Genomic DNA, 23,408 nt, shown 5'->3' with positions numbered 1-23,408 from the left:
TTCACCCCCACAGAAAAATAAATAAGGGCACATCATTCATCTTGCTGCCACATTGCACCGGGGAAAAGAGACGGGTCTGAGGCCTGAGAGCTCCAGGGTTAGGATTTGTTTAACATGACAACGTTCAGCTGTCTGGAGTCTGGAGGGTTCAGGAAGTAGATCCTTGATCGAGATCTTTTTCAGATCATCATCATCCTCATTATATCCACACCGTATCGTTGTGTTTTAGGTGTCTATGAGGACTTTCTGGGTGTTTTAGATTATTGCTAAGGATCTAGCAGTTGAGAACATCACAGATGTTAGGCTTTCAGAATTGGTTCCGGAGTCATGAATTCTGTCCACAGCTCTGTGTGTTTCAACTTTGTGCTTTCTGGAAAGAAGTTTAAGTCCTAGATGTTCAAGGACTAGTATTCAAGGACTTTGAAGGCTCAGAGTATCGGATAAGGGTCCTGGGTTTTCAAGGGCAGTGCAAGTTTAAAATTCAGGCCCTGGCTGTTTGAGGACATTGTGTATTTGATCTGGGGACTTGGATGTTCCAGGTCTCCTGTGTAATGGCTCAGGACTCAGTGTGCGAGCCCAGAGGCAGGGACAGAAATAGCCCAAAGTGGCTAGACCCAAAAAGCCTGAAAAAAAAGGAAGCAGCTCGAAGGACCACAGCTGGTTCTAGGGATGTGAATGGGAACAGACGCACACAGACTCTCTCTCACACACACACACACACACACACACTCAAACACACACACTATCCCGCAGAGAGTCGATAGATGGAGCGGTAGATAGACAGCTAAGAAGAAAAACCGAGTGACAGATGGACAGATAATGTGTGTGGGCTGAAGACAGGCAGCCGCAGGGTCACATGGCGGTCCTATTGTTTCCCAAGAGAGACGAGATGAGACTGAAGAAGCGTAAGTGATGGATAGGAAGAGAGAGATACACTGCCGCTGAAACCGCATGACGTAAGCGAGGCCACAGGCAGCAGCTCTGTCTAATCTCCCCATCATGGACTTTACAGTAACAAAACGGTGCAAATACAGAGTTCCTATTTCAGTTTATCTAACTTACGCAGTGTCAAATTTGAACAGATTCGAAGACGGCACAGAGAAGGACGTCGAAGGCACCGAGATACGATCTGGACAACGTAGGGATGGAAGAAAAAAGGGAAAAAAATTGATTATGTTTTCAATCATCGTTGAAAGCTTGACAGACAGTGAAGATAAAAAATGTCAGTGCACAAATTACGCACAGGTGGCCGTCCCTCGTCTGATAAACTTGTAAGAAACTCATTTCGCTCTATGAAATCCGACAATTGGCAAGCGTCCTCAAAAAAGGCTGAAAAACCGTGCTAATTATAAGTCTCGAAGGACACACAGCGGCGTCCCCGCTACGGGGACGAGACGCTCGCGATCAGATAACGCACAGCTCCACCTAATGGCCACTCTGGGTAACTTTCAGTCATGCTGTAGTCAGACACACGACAGCTGCAGTCTTCATTTATATTAATCCGTCAATGCAAAGTGGCAGGAGAGAGCTACGGGGTGATATTATTCAGCTGTGACATATCAGATCAACAACACAATATTCAAAGCAATTACTTTGTCCCTGATTTTTTGCACTCCGTATGAAATATCGCTGGGTTTGACAGTCGCACAATCCAATATTCACTTTCACAATTTCGCAAGTGAAAGACAATGTATGATAGAAAACCCTGGAGACGACTTGCTAAGAGGAGAACTCTTAGTCTTGTAGTGATTTACCAAATGCCGGTGTAGGAAACTTTTCACCGATCTGGTGGTGTTGAGTTACTTTTACCACCCAAAGGGTAAATAATTCGGATCGTATTCGTCTTATGTCACCAACATTTGCTAATGTTTATGTAGTGTGTTGCATTTATGAAATCAACGAACCGCTACCGAGGAAAACGAAATTTTATTTCTGCAAACAAACAAAAATATTTTGAACAGTTTGAACTAACCTTAACAAAAAAAGACGCTGGTTCGATGTTTACATTCAAATAAAATGTTCGATGTCTAATCGAGTCCTCTTCGTATTCATGACATCGAAATTTTGACTTGTCGGTTGCAGCGAACCAAAAACGCGTCTGCTTCTGTGTCGGATTTCACAAGTCGGCAGTTATGACGCATATTTTGAGCGACAAACAAATTAAACACGGTTTATTTTAATGTTACAAGAGCATCATAATCTTAGCATTTAGAATTACATTAAAAAAACTAACTATGTAAAATAAAATAAATTTAAATTAAATCTACAGGAAGCCGCAGCAGAAGGATGAAGTAGCCACTTGCGGCTCCGGAGCCGCGGGTTGCCGACCCCTGGTTTAGATGTTTGTTTGAACTCTAGTGTAGTTCGCTTGTAGTGAGAAAACTAAGACCTGACGGACCGATGAACCAACCTGTATAGCAAAGCATTATGGTGAAGTTACGTAGCATATTATGTAATCTCAGTCTCACACAACACTGGCTGAATGTCTGATCCATACAACATAAAAAATTGGAAACGGATCGGAAGCCGTCATGACGCTCTACTTCCATCATGGAAGAAGGAAACCATCATACTTACAGCTAATCAGCTAAACACTGGATTTTCCAAATAATGTGAAGATTACAGACTCATTAATTTGCACAAGTTTCTTAAATGAACAACCAATGGTTGCACACTGGACTTTTTTGTGATTAGTTTAAAAAAAAATGTCAATCTGCTATAGAGTCCAGACCTTCTGCCATCAGTCTGATGGTCTGCCTACATGAGCCTACGTGTTATGTAGCTTGTTCGGTTATCTAATAATGTGCAACATGAATCATTGGCTAACGTCTCTGATGGATCTCTGGTGGTCTGTGGGTGAACACGTCATAGCAATTTGAAAAACCGCTGCCCTTTGATAGTTCACCCATTATGCATATTTTTTTAGATTTTCTTTTTTAAAGCATGTGTTTAATCTTCTTATTAGTCTTTGATTATGACGCACATCCGCTATACCATACAGGTCGTTGTGAATGGGCTGTTACTATGGAAACTATATGATTTGTCTTGTAATATTCGAATCAATCCGAGTTTTTTTTAATCTAAATTAATATTTATTAAGGGGGGAAACGGTGGCTTAGTGGTTAGCATGTTCGTCTCACACCTCCAGGGTTGGGGGTTCGATTCCTGCCTCTGCCTTGTGTGTGTGGAGTTTGCATGTTCTCATGTTCTCCCCGTGCCTCGGGGGTTTCCTCCGGGTACTCCGGTTTCCTCCCCCGGTCCAAAGACATGCATGGTAGGTTGATTGGCATCTCTGGAAAATTGTCCTTAGTGTGTGATTACGTGAGTGAATGTGAGTGTGTGTGTGCCCTACGGTGGGTTGGCACTCTGTCCAGGGTGTATCCTGCTTCGATGCCCGATGACGCATGAGATAGGCACAGGCTCCCAATGACCCGAGAGTTCAGATAAGCGGTAGAAAATGAATGAATGGGTGAATGAATGAATGAATGAATGAATGAATGAATGAATGAATGAATAATATTTATTAGAAATATTTTAAAAAGGTTATTCTAATAAATTGCAGCATAACTTTTTGATATAAATTTCAAATAATTCAAATACGACGATATTGAACTGTATTAAAAGCCAATTTCAATGTTATTATATTGTCTAATTAAAGAGTAATCACTGCGATTACGATTAAACTTCTAAACCATTTGAATTAATTTTTTATCTTTGGGAATAGCTAGCAAAAGGCAATAATGCTTGGTTCAGTATTCTAAGTAAAAACAATACAGTTAAAAAGGCCAAGAACAGCATTCACTCTCTATATATCAATATTTATACGGCCATGGGCGTCACGTTAATAGGCTCTCCTGATGATGGCACGATGTATCTCCAGCTGTCAGGGGGATGATGCAGCTGCATCGCTTCAAAACCTTGAGAAGCTTCAAGGAAGCTTCTTGACACATCTTATTTGCATCCCATATACAGCCACAGCAAATCAGGCACATGCCAACAGATGAAAAATCTAATTTCAATTCAAACATTTGCATACATTTACATTTACATTTATATTTACAGCATATGAAGCTAAGGCGCAGTAAACTGAAGTCAGTCCGAGATACAAACAGTTAGGCAAACAGGGTTAGTGATAGGGCTATGGTTGAGGTAAGATAAGCTACAAAACTATATGCACTTTTAGGATGAGGTTGCAAAAAGAAGAAGTGTAATTTTTTCCATTATCACAGATTAGAAAACATTAATTCATTCATTCATTTTCTACCGCTTATCCGAACTTCCCGGGTCACGGGGAGCCTGTGCCTATCTCAGGCGTCATCAGGCATCAAGGCAGGATACACCCTGGACGGAGTGCCAACACATCCGCAGGGCACACACACACTCACACACTCACACACACACACACTACGGACAATTTTCCAGAGATGCCAATCAACCTACCATGCATGTCTTTGGACCGGGGGAGGAAACCGGAGTACCCGGAGGAAACCCCCGAGGCACGGGAAGAACATGCAAACTCCACACACACAAGGCGGAGGTGGGAATCGAACCCCCAACCCTGGAGGTGTGAGGTGAACGTGCAAACTACTAAACCACCGTGCCCCCAGATTAGAAAACAGTCCAAATATATTACGCTGAGCACCTTTTGAATGGCCTTTACCCAACTTAGTGAACCAGTGTTAATGTATTCATCGATAGAGACTTAAAATCACTTTTGTACGTCGGTCTGGATAACGGGGTCTGCCAGATGTGTAGTGTAGGATCTGATCTTCATCAGTAAGCTGTTAGTCCTTGTAGACATGTATCATGTTTTTTTTGTTGTTTTTTTTCAAAAAATAAATACATATATAACTAAATAATGCAGGCATTTAGAAGATTAAAAACAAGCTGAATTGGTTAGTTAGCAAAGGACCTAATGGTGCATGCAGGAACTTAGAACACTTCAGAGAGAAAGAGAGAGAGAGAGAGAGAGAGAGAGAGAGAGAGAGAGAGAGAGAGAGAGAGAGAGAGAGAGAGAGAGAGAGGCCTCAGAGAGGAATCTGGACGGCTGAGCAAGGTTTATAACATCTCCAGAGGATGAGAACTGATCATCTGACACTACACCCACCGAGCTTTCTTGTGTCCTCAGAAGAAGTGTTTAAGCAGCTCTCGAATGAAACAAGGCGTAGGCTTACATTTCAAGTAACATACAGCGGCGCAGGAACCGATGTGATGCTCAGATAGAAGTGTATCTGATGGTGGGAAGGAAAGGTTGACTTGGGCGTCATCGACTTGATCGTAGTAGGCGAAGCCATGTAAAGATACCGTACAGAAGTGCAGAGGGAGGAAAGATAAGAGGACCAAGCACAACTAATATTCAATGTACAGTATTACTTGCAGTTGAAAAAAAAAAAGAATTTCCTCCAGCTCTTTGGTTCTGTCCATTTTCAGTATTGAATTTCTTTATCGTGTTCCACTCTACAGTCGTGGGTAATATCTCATATGAAAGTAGACGCTCAGAGGTTTAAGAATTTGTAGTATTTTATAAGTATGTCTGTTTTTATTTAGCGTACTAGGGGCAAAATTTTTAGAAAAGTTCCAAAAAAGGAAAAAAAAAAAAACGGTTCGGATTTTTCTCACACGAATGCTTATGTCATCGATAGAAATGTTGATATTAAGCCCATTCCTGCTCTCTGAAGCACCCCAAGGTCTTCAACCACTAACATTCAGTGTCAGGTTATCAACAGAGGGAAAAACACACGTCTCACATCAAAAGCCAACAGAATCCTGATTCATTTTAGATGAATAATTTGCTTTATACTGATTAACAATGTCCTATAAGTCGATTTGTCTGGTAAAAAAAGGGTTAAGGGGTTAATCCTGGTGATCTACTTCCTGGTTCCGTCCAAACAGCATTATGAATATTGTGCATACTGTTGGTTATATAAATTAGATCAATTAATCCTCAGCATTGTATTGTGAAGAAAAATATTAGTTTGGTTCTACAACATTTATTCTATCAGTCATAAGACATATCATTTGTTCATGTCCACTGACAATGTCTCATAAATTGAATTCCATTCCGCTGGAAGAATGAACGCTGGTGTACTGTAAAAATAAGGAAAAGCTGTTAAGCTCACTTAGTGGTTAGTACATTCGCCTCACACCTCCAGGGTTGGGGGTTCGATTCCCACTTCCGCCTTGTGTGTGTGGAGTTTGCATGTTCTCCCCGTGCCTCGGGGGTTTCCTCCGGGTACTCCGGTTTCCTCCCCCGGTCCAAAGACATGCATGGTAGGTTGATTGGCATCTCTGGAAAATTGTCTGTTGTGTGTGAGTGTGTGAGTGAATGAGTGTGTGTGTGTGTGCCCTGAGATGGGTTGGCACTCCGTCCAGGGTGTATCCTGCCTCGATGCCCGATGATGCCTGAGATAGGCACAGGCTCCCCGTGACCCGAGAAGTTCGGATAAGCGGTAGAAAAAAGACGTTTTATAATCCAGCATCACCCAGTAGACGATTCCCTGGCTTTCATTGTGAGCCTCTGAAGTTTTTTCTTCTCGTGTCATCTCTCTGTTTTCATTCTAAACCTGTCACCTCTGGCTTGTACATTAGAGTCTATTAATAAAAAAAAAACTATAAAAAAAATTGAACCGAAACAAATTGAACGTCCCAACAAACACGCGCCAGAACCCTGGTGTTAAAGCCTTGTGTAAATGATTGAATAGGGACTTTAAAAAAACATCCTAATAAAAGTATATGCTTCATCCTTCGGAGTCATGACTCCTGAGAAAATCTGATGCGATTAATCATTTATATTTCCCTTTACACTGCAAACAAAAATCAGGTCCCCTCAGTTTGAAAAAATAAATTTCCTTCCCCACGCAAAAAAGGTGAGAAACTCATGAAACAGGCTGTCAACCAGATTAATTCCTTCCCACCTGATATGCAGTTTGATTTGCAGAAACTTCCGACAACGGCACATTTGATTCTCTCCTCCTCTCTCCATCTGTCTCTCCCTCCCATAAGTCTCCTCTCGTCTCTATCTCCTTTCCTCCCTTGCCTCTTCGTGGGAGCCTTCATTTCATCCTCTCTGCTCATTACAATTTAATCAGAATCTTAGTTTTGCCAGGTACATTAAACTGTAATTACAGTGCTGGTTTCTTATTAGCAGATAAGACTTCAATATCGGGCCCTCGGAGGGAATCTAAACAAAATTAATTCAGCCCAAACAAGGTGTCCACGGCGCGACTCGTGTTTCTCGTGCAAATGGCCCTTCAGCTGTGATCCGCTTAAGATAGCAGAGCAGGTGTATTATAGGGCAGTAGGGAGGTTTGATGGCTGTATCTATACAGGAAGATCATTAACCTGCACTGTGGCTTACCTGGGGGGGGGGAAATTAGATTAACAATTAACAATTAAGATCTTCAATTTAAATGTAAAATTAACCAAACTGATTCAGGGCGGGGGGGCATGGTGGCTTAGTGGTTAGCATGTTCGCCTCACACCTCCAGGGTTGGGGGTTCGATTCCCACCTCCGCCTTGTGTGTGTGGAGTTTGCATGTTCTCCCCGTGCCTCGGGGGTTTCCTCCGGGTACTCCGGTTTCCTCCCCCGGTCCAAAGACATGCATGGTAGGTTGATTGGCATCTCTGGACAATTGTCCGTAGTGTGTGTGTGTGTGAGTGAATGAGAGTGTGTGTGTGCCCTGCGATGGGTTGGCACTCCGTCCAGGGTGTATCCTGCCTCGATGCCCGATGACGCCTGAGATAGGCACAGGCTCCCCGTGACCCGAGGTAGTTCAGATAAGCGGTAGAAAATGTATGAATGAATAATTCAGGGCGGAAAAAAGCAGGTAGGAAAGTTATAGTGTTTCTTTTTACTCCAAATGTAGTTAATCAGCACACAGGCCTAGTGTCTGATTTATTTCATTTCACACCAGAGGTAAAAGGCTAATGTAGATAACGAGGAAGTCATCTATTATTTCATTCAAATTCATTCAGGAACTGCTTTATCCCGGTTTGGTGTCATGGTGGATATTTTTCAATTTCAATTCACTTTCTTTGTATAGCGCTTTTAACAATGGACATTGTCTCAAAGCAGCTTTACAGAAGTGTAGTTTATCTCTAATGACAAGCCTGAGGTGACGGTGGTGAGGGAAAACTTCCTGAGATGATATGAGGAAGAAACCATGAGAGGAACCAGACTCAGAAGGGAACCTCATCCTCATTTGTTGGACACTGGACAGGAAATAATAACAATGTTAATAATATCCTTTCTACAACAGTTTGTAGTGAATTGTAGAACCGAGAGGATATCCCTGAGGAGCTTATACAGTATGTCAGCATTATTTCTGGGATCATTTCTGACATAACACTAATTCCTTCCTACTGAAGTCCTCAAATGTTCACTGATAAAGACCCGAGAACAAAGCTGACCGTCGGAATGGCAGTTCGAAGACAGCGTGATAATCTCCAAGTGGTTCAATCCACAGTGATCCCATGTGTCATGGGCTGTCATTCAGACCTATCCCTAACAGAGCGCTTCACCGAGCGACGAGACTCCGACCAGGGGTAGGGCGTCAGGATGGATCAGGTAGGTCCGGAAAGAAAAAGAGATCACACTGGGAGCTCGGATTACTGGGAGCTCGGGATTGGCACGTACTGTACAGCTCGACAGAGAAAATTATTATGTATGCTGATGGTTAAAGGCAATGCAAATTATCTGCAAAGTGCAGCCAGGGACTCCATCCAAAGAGACAGCATCCAAATATCCCAGTTCATAGAAGACTCTTACCAAACTCTGACACGGAGCCTACACTACTGTATGAATGGGAAGCACCATGAAGTCACTGATTTATCAACCAACAGGTCAAGAGACTTTTATTGCCATGTCAACAATATTTAGCTGGTACAGTTTGAAGCCCAGAGGAAATCCATGTGGACACTGCGAGAATGAGAAATCCCCAAGCTCGGGATCCACCCACCATGTTATCCACCGCATAAAGAAATACTACTAATGAAAACGAACTAACTAAATAAATAAATATCTCAGCAGGAGGATCATCACCGTAGCCCTGGCAGCCATACTGAAAAAAAACCCAGGTTATCTTCTCTCAAAATTTTTTGGTATTATTCTCCAGGGTTAAAATTAACCGTGCACTTTGCTGACAAATTGTTTGGACAGTTTCAATTCGAGTAAAAAAAGAAGAGACCGTGGCTGAGGTGAACACTTAGCCGACGTTGGCATTTTTATTATTCCGCTTATCCTGCGTTGGAAACACTTTTTAGTCAAGGTTCATTAGGTGTATACTTGACATGTTACTGTGCATGCATTAAACAGATTTAGAGCTTTGGAGAGAAATGGAAAGAGATCAACCGCATGAGTTTTTAAGGGTGTATGTCAGGTTGAATGTACATCACAGGTCTAGAAACACTTACAGACTTGAAAAGTAAATTGGATGCTTGGGTGGGAATTTGTGAAAAGGTGCTTCGGTACTGATGCTGTTGTTTAAGATTAGCCAGAGACATGGCTACTGCTGACACATGGATTCCTTCTCACTCTCTTTCCCTCACTGTCTGTCTTTAATTATTACCCTAACATTCATCCCACTAAGCTTCTTACAATCCCGCACCCCAGCCGGATCACTCCCACACACCCAGAGCTTCAGCTTTTGGGTCACAGCTCTGGCACTTTACCATTAGTCCTACCTTAATTAAATTTTAAACCTGCTTCGTTTTTTTTTTTTTATGATCCAGAGTCGTGGATCTGCTTGTTTTTTGCGACACGCCTCTGTTGTGAAGTACAGAGACATTTGGACATCTTTCTTTTTTCTTTTCTTTACTGTTTTCTTCTTTGTGCTCCTGTGCAGAGATACCCATAAGGAACAAAATGAAAACAATACAGGAAACACTCACTCGGTAGCTCAGTTACAGCTCGGTTTAGCTCACCAAGACAAAGTTACCCTTTTTTCTCTTCCATACAGAGAATAAACAGGTTAGCACGTTAATCAAACACAGGTGCAGACAGTCAGTTATTATCTGCTCTTGATGCCATCCTGTGATATTGGAATTATCTGAAGTGGTGGTAATTACGACTGTGTCGTGTTCACGTGCTTAGTTTTTGGAAAGTACGTGAAAAATATAGTGTTCATTTGTACAAGCTGTTTTGACAGAATAAACATCTACAATCTATAAAAAAAAAAAAAGGATCGTGTCGGCTTTTTGGCTTTGCATGTTTGGCTCAAGGCTTCGGGTGTTGAGTTTTCATGGATCGAAGTTTGTACAGTAGGTTCTCCCTGTGCCTCGGGGATGTGGGAGCTCGGTAGTTAAGTGTTCGACTACTGAACGGAAGGTCATTGATTCGAATCCCAGGTCCACCAAGATGCCACTGCTGGGCCCCTGAGCAAGGCCATTAACCCTCAATTGCTCAGATGTATAAACTGAAATAAAAATGTAAGTCACTCTGGATAACAGTGTCTGCTAAATGATGTAAAAGTTAATGTTTCTGACAGATTCTCCGGTTTCCTCCCCTTGTCCAAAGTCATGTGTAATAGACTGACTGACATCCATAAATGGCCCGTTGTGTGTGTGTGTGTCTGGCATCCTGTCTAAGGTGTCCCCTGCCTTGTGTACCCTGCCTGAGTCTCTAGACTTCAGGTTCCACTCAACCCTTTAGGAGAATGTATGGATCGTCAGTATATAAGAACTAATATATAGGAACGAACCGAGCAGTACAACAATCAGCTGCAATTTGAAATAAAAAATGTTCATTCAGTGCAGAAACTTTACTCTTCTTCACCTTGTTAAAACTTAGGATTCCACCACACTCAGAAATGTTTACCAGTTGTAATTACGACTCGAGAGGTCATTCATGTGCAACATCCTAGTTGGAAAAATGTTCCAATAGCTCACGAAGGAAGAATCTTCCTACTGTTTAGCTTGAAATAAAACGCATATTACCTCAAAAATAATATCGACGTCACTTAGATGTGCATACATAAAATCACAATGTAAGCAGCTATTTAAAAAAAAATAGCTCAAAAAATAAATAGATATACAAATTATTATGAAAACACACTATTTAGGACTTACACACCGTTTAAGACTTAAGTCAGACTTTTAACAAATCAGTCGTCTCTGTTGTTTAATAACTGTAAATGTTTGGATATTGGACTGTTATTAAGCTGCGTTGAGGCAGCTGGCTCATCGTCACACATACACATGCACTTCATTTCAATTGAAACCCACAATTATTTCCATATATTTGCATGCGATTACATGTGCTTCAGTGATTACAGTCACGTTAATTTGGCCATTTGAGACCGGGCCTTCGTGTCACTGTTCCAACAAAATCCAACATTTGGATTTTGCTGTTATTGTGCTTGAAAAAAAAAAATCCTGAATTAAATTTTTTTTTCACAGGTGCAACGAGAGTGTCACCGGTGCCCGCTGGCTCGGACACACACGTCGAATGCTAATAACTGGAAGGCTGAATAAATTATGACAGAAATGGTTCGCTTCTGAAAAGACAGTGAACCTCATATGGCAGCAAATGAGCTTCCACCTTTCTGAGAAATCTCTGAAGTGAGGAAAACAAAGGACCCACAAAGGCTTATTAGATGCAAATGTCCACGTCCCGTGAGACGCTGAAAACACACAGCTTCTCGGTTTTAATACACCACCTGCATTTCAAGAGCCGTGGAATATCCCAGAGCTTGTCGACTGCTTCATTAAGCAGGGTAGGTTATGTATTTATACAATACACTTTTATACATGTGAACAAACACCATACTGTACACACACACACACACACACACACAGTTCTCAACCTCCTCGTTCTGTAGTCAGTTGTTTGCCTCATTATTTACACAGAAATATTTAACAATCCAAGGTCCTTGGCCAGAGAAAAGTGCCGCTACAGTACATGGATCTTTCTCTGAGCACCGCAGATCAATTCCTATTTGTTTGCCTTATGGTGATCGCACATTAATTACTGGGAGAGACGGTTAAACATGTCCTGTTACATCAGGCCTCCCAGGAAGCCAGCTATCAGCTGAGCCAGCAGTGTCTGACAGGCGTCCAAACGCCAACGTCTCTCCCACACGCTAACAAGCAGCTTTAAACTGAACAAAATTGAAGCATGAAGCAAAGCCTTAAGAGACAACAAACACAAAACAGAATCTAGTGGATCACTTTTTTTTTAAATTGAGTATTTCAATTTCGAATGTAATGACTTAATGAAGCATTTCTGTTCCCAAGCATTGTTTTAAAAAATAAAAAACAGGATAAATAAAAAAACTATAAAATACGTGGACATTGTTTGTATAATACTGACTCAGGGAGTTGTGCTCTCCCAAAATGAACCTATCACAGCTGATATGCAAATTATATTTCACTATAAATGCAGTAACCATAAGGCACAAAGGAGCCAATTAGAATCGGATACTAAAAACCTGAACATGAGCTCGGTTATGTATCTAATTATGTTTCTGACATGATGTGTAACTCATATCTCAGTTAAAGGCGGGGTCTCAGATTTTTGAGAAATGCTTCAGAAAACTGAGTCGGGCCGAAAAATAAACAAAATAAACGTGTAGCCAATGAGCAGAAAGGGGCGGGGCTTGTCAATATGTGCGGAGAGAGTGTTCAGTGCGCATGTGTGACATTAGCAGAAAGCAGTTTTAACATCGACATGGAGGATAAAAACAAAAAGAAAGCGAAGAACGGCTTACGATAAGGCAAGAAGTAGGACGTGTTAATATAGGGTCAGCTTTCCAGCGCTGGAGAGAACTGAAGGAGCAGGAAGTTGGCCACATATTCACAGGTTGGAGTTTCCCGAGTCAATAACTCCTGAGCTAAACGCTGTTACTACACAAATAACACCTCTTTTCTATTGTAGTAATGTAGAGAGGCAGCTTTTGGGTTAGAGGCGTGTTTGTTTTGGTGATTTTATATGTCAAAATCGGCTTTAAAAATCGAGACCCTGCCTTTAAGTTCAACGATACATTTCTCAAACTTTTAGTGAAGTTGGGTGTAAATATTTGCCAAAGCCAAACCAAAAAAGTTTTGTTTTTTAAAGACTTTGGAAATTTTCTTCGTAATCGCATGTGTATGTCGGATCAGACGTATCGCACGTGTGGCACAGATCATTCGCGTTTAGTATTAGCCCATAAAAAAAGCTATTAATCTTCAAACCCAGACAGATGAGAGGAAAAAGTGACGGTTAAGCCAGAAAGGCAGATGTGGAAGTTATTTTTAATCACTGCAGTCACTTTTAATCGATCTTAGATTTGGCTTATTGTAATCACATTAAAAAAAATCACATTAGATTAACATTATTTTCGAAATCTCTTATAATCTATTTATATTAATGATAATAAATGTGTGTAACGTTTCCCATGACGATAAAAATTCATTAGTGATCAGAATTAAGAATTCATTATTGATCAGGAGAAAAGATCTGTTGTTACGTCGTGATGACAAGAACATTAAACAGGAAAGAAAAAGTAATAATGCCTGGCCTCTTTCTCTCTTACTCTCTATTAGGCTTTAAACATTCTGTCTCTTAGACAAGTTGCCGTCAATCAAATCAGACTTGAGAAGGTAAATAAAGAGGAAAATTTGTGAAGTCTTACTGCTGTCTGATTAATGTCTGTGGTTTAATGAGTAGGACAGCAGTCAAGACCACTATACTGTAGGGGCGAGACAAGGAAGATCAAGCTGAGATCAAGTCATAAGTCAAGCCTGGGTGAAAATGAAAGCGAGACGAGATTGAAAGTTCATTTCTGCATTTAAACACCGATTTGGTTGTTTTATAGAAAAATGAATTACTTCCTGTTAACCAATCAACATAAGCATTCCTACATTTACATACATTTACATAATACATTAAACCCTTTAATGAAGTCCAAGACCAAGACTAAGAACAAGAACATGGACAAAAATTGCAAAAGCAGTCCCGGTAAATCCAGAAAACGTCTCGAACCATAAAGACGACTTGTACTTAAAAGAAAGCGACTAGATAAGTAGAGGATTTTCTACAGAAGACGAGTTGGAAAAACTGACATGGACTAAAGCTGAATTCCCCAAAAATGTTTACAGGCTTTACTAAAGCCAGCATTAAAGCTCATCCAGACCGCAGTCTGGCATTTGATGACTCATGTCATGGTGTAAGCAGAGGGATAAAGAGCAGAAGGACATGAGGATCATATATTTACATCAACAACCTTTATGAGAGGTGTTTTATTGTCTCTAATAAAAAGCATATCCTCTATGTTGGAACCTTACAGGACACCAGATGAGAAATGTAAAATATAAATAATGCATATTCATTCATTTTCTACCGCTTATCCGAACTTCTCGGGTCACGGGGAGCCTGTTCCTATCTCAGGCGTCATTGGGCATCAAGGCAGGATACACCCTGGACAGAGTGCCAACCCATCGCAGGGCACACACACTCTCATTCTATGGACAATTTTCCAGAGATGCCAATCAACCACCCATGCATGTCTTTGGACCGGGGGAGGAAACCGGAGTACCCGGAGGAAACCCCCGAGGCACAGGGAGAACATGCAAACCCCACACACACAAGGCGGAGGTGGGAATCGAACCCCCAACCCTGGAGGTGTGAAGCGAACGTGCTAACCACTAAGCCACAGTGCCCCCATAATGCATAATGCATCTTAATAATAATATCATTGCATTAAGGTAAGATGAGAGTTTATTCCAGCTACAGTGACATATCTACTGTATGTCTATACTAGCTGCACTTTATGTACATGTCTTTATAGTGGACACGAAAGAATTTCGATTAATATTTTAAATTGTTGATTTTCTCTACACACAAATGAATAGCTATCAGTTTCTCTTAATGTCTGTGCAGGGAAAAGGGAAAACAAACATTTTCTGGCAACAGTCGATACCGACTGAGTTGCTTGTGAAAGGCTATTTTTTGCTCGTAGAAAGAAAGGGAATGAGGTGACTAGGTTTTTGCATCCTGCGGCAGCTTCGAGCTCCAGGAGGGGACATTTTCTCTGAGCCGAGAGACAGATAGTTGCTGCGCTCTAGCAGTCTGCTTAATGAAGTCTGACGCGTTTGCAGGTATAGATGTTAGTGGCTCACTGAAGGCCCCGCTGGGGAAAACTTCAGCTCATCACAGGATGACATCTTCACTGAAACCTCAAAATGGACAACAGCCCGAGGCTGAAGATAGCTGAGAAAAGTGTTTAAGGTGGAATGAGGATGCATTAAGGTAAGAGAGAGAGGAGAAAACATTCTTCATCAATGCCAAAGTACCACAGTAAGCTAGGCTTCGAGATTCATACAGAGAACTTAAAGAAAAGCGTGGTGCTGCCCTCTAGTGGAGCTACTGAAAAGAGCCACGTGTCAATATATAAATAAATCCTGGATGATCTGTTTTTTTTTTTTTTGTTTGTTTTTTTACAAAAAAACAAAAACAAAAAACAAATCATTCGATCATCTCAGAAGACTCGTTTTATCATCTAGTGTTATACAAGGTTTCTTTACCGTATTTTTTTAATAATTGTGATTCATTTGAAATTTGATTTCTAGTAAATAAATCATTTATTTTCATGCTATAAAGTGGGTAAAGTGTGTTCACATGATAGAGTGAATGTTATTTGACCAAATTTATATATATATATATATATATATATATATATATATATATATATATATATATATATATATATATATGTATATATATATATATATATATATATTATATATATGTATATATATATATCTACCTGGCAAACAGATAACTACTGATAAACACCACAAAACACTGCTGAAGTTTAGTGTCCAATTTATATAATCTACAGTATGCATAATATCCATAATGCTGTTTGGGGGGGGGGGGGTAGATTACCAGGATTAACCACATAGTCTTCTTTTTTCATGTTTCTTAAGGCTTTCGGTGTGAAACGTGTGTTGTTCCCTCTATTGATGACCTTATGCTGAATTTGAATGGTTCGCAATAAACACCATCATATTTTAGATGCTTATAAACAAACACTTGCTGTGACTTATAGAGCAGAATTGGTTTTTTTTTGTTTTGTTTTTTAGCATTTATTAACTTTTCTATGAAAATATTGCCCCCAGAAATCCTTATAAAACACTACAAATTATTAAAGTTATTAAATAAGTCGTGGCCTAATGGTTAGAGAGTTTGATTCCTAACTCTAAGGTTGTGGGTTCGAGTCTCGGGCCGGGCACGACTGAGGAGCCCTTAAGCAAGGCACCGATACCACCCCCCACCGCTCCCCGGGTGCCGCAACATAAATGGTACTTAGCCGTATGTCACCGTACTTAACCGTATGTCAGGTCCCTTTATACGAGCGTCATATAACCACCAGCAAGACAAAGACGTTCCATACTGAACATGGACACAACAAAACAAGACAGTTTTTAGTCTCTGGGAAAAAGAGATCAATGGAAAGTGCTTCCATTTCAGCTAAAATCTTTAGGAAAGCAGACTAATTGTTTTAGATGAAGACTAATGTGTTTATGTGGACATTTTTCTTTACCAGCCTTTCCCATCCCTCTATCCTTCTCATTTCCTGTTAGATTTCTGCTATATATGAATATGAATAATGATATTCAGTATGTGGTTGTATAATTCGACAATTCATCTAAGTCATGAATCACAAATTCTCTACAAATCCAATGGATGAAATTTATATGTTGTTGTTGTTTTTTTTTATTTAGGAAATTAGATTAGAACTTTAAGGTTGTTTGCTTGTGACCTCAAAAGTCATGACAAGTCTCAGAGAGCCACGGCTGGGCTTTAGAGCACACAACCTTAAGCTTCAACCATATGCTTGGATTGTTCTGTTCCTCCAGTGTACGTTCAAGCCCTTATGTCCGTTCTGTCCAGAACGGGACGTCGTCGTCGTCTCGATCAAGGTTGAAGAAACAAACCCAACATCTTTAAATAAAATAAGAAATAAATAAATAAAACTCGTAATTTCCAGCGTATTTTAATCTTCATTTTAATTTTATTTAATGTTTAAACCACAAAAAAAAAAAAAGAAATTGTTAAATTTATTATAAGCATGGTTGTTTCATACAAAGAAAAAAAAGGAAGAAAAATAAACAGCTTGAGAAACAAATGCAGGTTTTATTTTTGTATTAATTATTTGAAAATATTCTGTACAGTTGGCAGTTATGGAGTTGCGTAATGAGGATCGACATCTCGGCATCATGACGTGAATTTACACAGAGAATATTTCACCTTTTTTTTTTTTTTTTTTTCTTTTTCACATAGTTTCACAATGAGGCTTTGTTTATTTATTTATTTTTTAAAATACATAACCGTGAATCGAAGCACGATATTTTACACTCGGCGACGGCGCCTTCGGAACGCCGCCTCTACGGATAGCTCGATGAGTGAGTTGTTATAAAAATAAGAACGGAGTAAAACATTTTACAAAGCAAAAGCAATTAAAAACAAAAAAACAAAAAAAAAAACACACGACCGAGCGACGACAACCGAGAGCTTTGCACTTCCCCAGCACCGGCTAATTACATTGAGAGGACAAAGTTCTTCAGTTTTAACACTCCAAAAAAAAAAAAAAGCAATTGTGTTGTGTGGTATTATGTCACTACGTTTGGATGTCTGTTGTGTACCGTTCTCCAGTTTCACGATATAAAATGTCACGATGGTAAAATTAATTTCTGTCGATTTTTGTCGACGTCGCTGTTCACGACAGGAACCCGATGGAGATCCGTCCATAGAATTGACATCGTCTCCTTACATAAAAGCCCTTGTGTTTCTTCAGACTACATGCATTAAAACCTTCAAGAAACACATGCTAAATTTGGGGTGGGTTACATTCCGCTCGCTGCTGAAAACTAAAACGAATTCGGTTTAACGGACCGTTTTTTTTTACGTTTTCGATATTTTAAAGATTTTATTTCAAATAATTGCTTGGTAAATAATTTATTTTCTCTGTTGTTCATTTGGTTTGTTTGTGTATTCTTTTCATCCTTCAGAGCATCCATTCGATTTGTGGTGTCCAAACTTTGTGACTGATGCCGTCATTAATATTATAAAACGTTCGTGTGAAGTCGAATTTTAGTTCGCGTAAAAGTTCTTTTTGATTTATTTACTTTCTTTATTTACTTTCTTATTTTTGGCTTATGCTTTACTCTCTAGCAGATAAATGTTCTAGATTGTGATATCATTTCATATATAAATTTAAATATCTATCAAAAATAAGGCAATAAAATAGATATGTTGTTTTGGTGATAGTTTATAGTCTTAATTCGCTGTTAAACTGAAAGTGATATAGTGAAGAGGAGTAGGAATATAAATTCTAATAAAACTTTAGACCTAAAATAATTCACTATTGTTTATCTTGAGTAATATTTAACGCTAAATGCTTGGGATCGTTGTTTTGTGTCAGGTGACGCTCCATAAACTTTGACAATGTTCGCTTAGAGTTTCTCGGGAGCCGTCGTGCGTGATCCAACGTTTTTATGATGAAGAAGAAGCGAAAGGCGAAGCGAAAGAACGCACTACTTCTTAAGAGGCTGAGGAAAGAAAGAAAAAAAAGACACGTCATTGACTACAATTACGTACAGTACAACAAGTCGTTTTTCGGATTTCCGCTCAGTCTTTTTTACATCAAGGTCATTTTTTTCACGTAAGCCATACACGGAGTGCACAAAAGGGCCTGCTTCTCTGTAAAAACAAGAGCCGAAGACACGGAGAGGTCCGCTCGAGACGAAAGAAAGTTTTCTCTTTTGAATATGCTGATGTTTGAAACACACACACACACACACACACACACACACAAAGAAAGAAAGGAAGGAAGAAAGAAAGAAAGATAAAACTCCACCGGCTCCTCGTCGTGTCCATGAGGAGATTCAAAAAACTTGAAGAAATCGTTTGGCCCTCGGATCCGTCATGGTGGTGTTTGGGGTCCGATGAGGAGGCTTCTGAGAGAAAATTAGAAACTGATGAATGGTGGAGAGATGACTGATGGGTCTTGTGGTGTCTGGTCAGGGCCTTTCAGGGCCTCTTTTTTCCGGGGCGTTTTGGACTTGCTCGGCCGGAGCGGCCCCCGGGCCAAAGAGCCAGGAGAGGTTTGGGCTGCTGTGGTGGTCAGTGTATTTTAATCTACTGTACAATCCCTGCAACAAAACACATGAAATTTAATTCTAACATTAACTCATCATTGTATGTCACATACTGTACACAGACAGATCTCACCCTCGGGCTTCCGAACCTTCAGTTCTGTTTATATTTATATATTCGTCTTCATTCTTTGTTTGCCAGATGCTTTTATTTTGATTCATGTCCTGTCTCAAGCCGAGTTTGGTCATTTCCTGTGTCTTTCATGTGTCATTTACTTCACCCGTTTTGAGTTTCGTTGTTGATTTACGCCTTTATTTAAACCCTAGTGTGTGTTTCTGTCCGTGACATCACCAGTTTTTTTTTGTGCATGTATACAATAAATCACACAATATCGGCTCATTTAAAAGACATTTCTAAGATGCCTCTTCACATCCACCATCCATGTCAGCTGACTGGTGTAGCCTGGACCGCTACAGACACGACTCGGTGGATGAAATATCGACTATTTTCTTTACTCACCTAAGCTCCTTATTTAAAAGCGCAGTTCTGCTGCCACTGAACCGAGTAAGAGACTAATAAAAGTTAACGTACCCAGGAGCATCGCGGTGTCCCCTCAGCCCGTTCGGCTCAGCAGATGGTCTCCAAATGACAAGGGTTCTAAAAAAAATAAAAATAAATAAGTAAATAATAATAATAATACAAGATGCACGTTATTCAAGAAGAAAAGAATCCGAAAGCCTACGTCCAGAGAGAGTGAGTGAGAGAGAGAGAGAGAGAGAGAGAGAGAGAGAGAGAGAGAGAGAGAGAGAGAGAGAGAGAGAAAGAAGAACAAGAACAAATCGTTTTTTTGAATCAGTGTCTCGAAATAGACTCGTCCATTCCTCAGTAATGCTGAAAGCAGGAGCTGCTGACTGAAAGCAGGAGAGAAGATCGCACATGACACGGGAAAGACTTGAGTATTGAGTCAGTATCGATATGCCGATGTGTTTGAAGCTGGAAATCCTTACTTCGACAGACATGTATTGATTTCTGACAAGGAAACAAACGCTACAGAAAATGGAACTGATTTCAGTTTGAAATAGTCTTAAATACTCGGTTTCAAGACTATATAAAAGCTTTACACACTGTATTAACAACTGATAATAAATCGCAGCAGTAGTGCGCTTTTAATTTGGAGGATGCCATCTATGGCTATAAATAACACCTATAATAAATAGATTTAAATAAATAAATATTGGCTATTATTAAACCTATAATTTCACTAAAAATAGACTATGAATATTTATATATATATCTAATTTTTTTACATATAATTTTTTAGTATATATATATATTTTTTTCTTCTTAGTATAATTATATATATATATATATATATATATATATATATATATATAAATTATTATTATTTATATTATTTTAATAGTATTTTTATTGTAGTATATTTATTTGTTGTTTCTTTTTGGTTGTTCATTATTATATGTTTTGATATCTGGACCCCCCCCCCCCCCTCCAAAATCTCAAAACTGCATATTGTGTCAGTGGAATCTCTGAGTTTAACATGAATGTGAAGTGTATCAGGTGAATGTCAGCCAGCTGTAGTAGAGCTTTACCGTGTCACCCCACTGGCGTGGGAGGTCATCTGGCTCCGGAGGATACGACATCCACGAAGGGCTGCGGTATGATGACGGAGGTGACAGGACAAAGTAGTCGGAGTAGCCGGGCCGGTTGGCTGATATGGCATAAACAGCTGTAATTGGGTTTCCTGCAGAGATCAAGCGAGCCACTGAGTGACTGCATAAAAAGAACTAAATGTTTCTGGGCATCTGAAAAATCTCGTCTTGTCTCCACCCCATGCTGCCAGTGGTTTATCTTATCTTATATAAGTGTTTCCCTATACAGTTTGTCTTGTCATTTTTATTATTGTTCCATTAAATCCATTAACTTTTCTGATCATGTTGTTCTTCTGTTTCTGATTATGGATCTTTAATTTGTTGCTACGTGTTTACATGTTGCCCAAAAGGATGGTTGAAGATTCTTGGAGTTCACCTGCTTGCCTCCTTCCATCACATTACACTACGTGTGCTATTCGTCATGCTTTTTATCTATACATCATATGTTATGACGTGTTAAGTCTCAGACCTGAGTAGCTCGACATGGACTGATCGACAGTGACGGCTGGGAAAGGAGCTCGATTGATGGGAAGATAGGGGGCGCCGTTGTGCTGATTCATCTCTGAAGCCTCAGAGATGCGTGGCTTCAGACTCATGTCTGGTGTTGATCTGGAAAACAGAGAGGCATGCTTGGAAATTGGTATTGCAATACTCCTGTGTGAACAACAGGGGGCAGAATGAGCACACAAATCTACACACACACACACACACACACACACACACACACACACACACACACACAAAGAGCCGTAGAGCACACCTCAATGCGGTCAACAGCTCAGAGCAGAGCATGAAACACCTTATTTTAACATTAGCAAGATGCTAATGAAGTCATGTTTAAATGAAGCTACATAGATCTTACCGCCGTACTGATGATCCAGGTGGGGCTCCAGTTCGAGCTGATATGAGAGGTGGTGGTGTGCCCAAACCCATGTCAGGCAGCTGTGTGAATCTGAAGCCCTGAGGAGCCAATCACATTAACTCGAGTCAGAACGATCAAACGCCTCGGCCTGTATAGCACTTAGCATAATAACATGGATAACTCTCAGGTCATCTGCATAAACAGGTTCATTTCAACAAGGCAAAAAAATCTCTAAATACTAATGAAGTTAAGTTAACCATAAAGACTCTAAAAGAAACTGATAATGTATTGTATATAACAAATGTACAGTAAAAAAAAACAACAGCTTTTTAAATCTAATTAATACCTTCTTCAAGTCCTGACAGTTATTTGACGTCAAAAGTATAGACACAGAATTAGATATTTAAGTTTTATTGCTGCCTGATTAGGGGGCAGGGTGGCTTAGTGGTTAGCACATTCGCCTCACACCTCCAGGGTTGGGGGTTCAAGTCCTGCCTCTGCCTTGTGTGTGTGTGTGTGTGTGTGTGTGTGTGTGTGTGTGTGTGTGTGTGTGTGTGTGTGTGTGTGTGTGTGTGTGTGTGTGTGTGTGTGGAGTTTGCATGTTCTCCCCGTGCCTCGGGGGTTTCCTCCGGGTACTCCGGTTTCCTCCCCTGGTCCAAAGACATGCATGGTAGGTTGATTGGCATCTCTGGAATATTGTCCGTAGTGTGTGTGTGTGAATGAGAGTGTGTGTGTGTGCCCTGCGACTGGTTGGCACTCCGTCCAGGGTGTATCCTGCCTTGATGCCCAATGACACCTAAGATAGGCACAGGCTCCCTGAGAAGCAGTAGAGAATGAATGCTGTCTGATTTTTATTTTTAAAGATTGTTCAGGTCGGATGAACCTCCACGCTGTTAAAGCATTTCATCAGCTAGGCTCAAAAAAGTTTTGTATTTTGAAAATAATGCATTTTTTAATATCATGTCCACGGTCCCAGGTAGCAGTCTTGTCGCTATGCCTCTGAGAATTGACAAAACCTTCACCGCAGCAGTTTGTCTACATTATTTTAAGAAACGGGGAATCGGCTGGAAATCTCTGAGATGTTTTTCTGCTCTAAAATATAAGAGAATGGTTTATATTCCGATATTAAAATGCCAACACTGCCATCACACATATGGTTGAGGTTACATGATCACGTACACACACATTGCTTAGTAAGTTGTTCACACATTCCATATTACCACACGTTCCATTTGCCAAGTCAATTAGGACATTCCCAATGAGGTCAATTTTATCAGAAGTGATTCTCTGGTAGGATAAAAACCAAAGTTTTTACTCAATGATCAGCTCAATGTGTGGAGAAAAAAGGGTGATGCTTTAAATCTAGAGGACACCATCCCATCTGTAAAACGTGGTGGTGGTAGCATCGTGTTGTGGTGGTTTTTTGCTAGCAAGACAAACGATGCTCTTCAGAAAATAGATGCCGTCATGAGAAAGCAGGATTGCGTAAAACATATCGAGACGTTAAAACTCTGCCGCAACTGGGACGTAAACACGATGTCGTAACACAATGCCTTAAAGAATCCGTTTACCAGCAAAGTGAAAACATTGGACTGGCCATGAAAAAGCTTCAACCTGAATATCATAAACAATCTGTGGGCAGAACTGGAAAAGGGGGTCTGAGCAACAAGGCCCACAAACTTGCCCGGGTTGGAAAAGTCCTTTATGGTCGAGAAGCTTGTGGAAGGCTGCACAAAGAGTCTGGTTCAAGTTCAAGCAAAGAAAATGCACTAATACAATCAAATACTAATCACCTACTGTA

At 40.3% G+C, this 23,408-nt stretch overlaps 1 protein-coding gene across 2 annotated transcripts in view; it reads right to left on the bottom strand.

The window, feature by feature from the left end:
• Window positions 1-17,051: 17,051 nt before the first annotated feature.
• Window positions 17,052-23,408, bottom strand: part of kiaa1549la (KIAA1549-like a) — a 73,593-nt gene continuing 67,236 nt past the window's right edge. For both annotated transcript variants that reach the window (XM_047802630.1, XM_027136018.2), the window contains exons 19-23: window positions 21,608-21,705; window positions 21,215-21,354; window positions 20,686-20,837; window positions 19,667-19,732; window positions 17,052-19,131 (exon numbers count right to left, since the gene is read on the bottom strand). In XM_047802630.1, coding sequence (XP_047658586.1) covers window positions 19,703-19,732; window positions 20,686-20,837; window positions 21,215-21,354; window positions 21,608-21,705 — 420 coding nt within the window. In that variant the 3' untranslated portion in view covers window positions 17,052-19,131; window positions 19,667-19,702. The remainder of the gene's footprint in view (window positions 19,132-19,666; window positions 19,733-20,685; window positions 20,838-21,214; window positions 21,355-21,607; window positions 21,706-23,408) is intronic.

The sequence above is a fragment of the Tachysurus fulvidraco genome, chromosome 17 (assembly GCF_022655615.1).
Source record: "Tachysurus fulvidraco isolate hzauxx_2018 chromosome 17, HZAU_PFXX_2.0, whole genome shotgun sequence".
Taxonomy (NCBI): Eukaryota; Metazoa; Chordata; class Actinopteri; order Siluriformes; family Bagridae; genus Tachysurus; species Tachysurus fulvidraco.
This window is presented reverse-complemented; position numbering and strand designations above follow the sequence as displayed.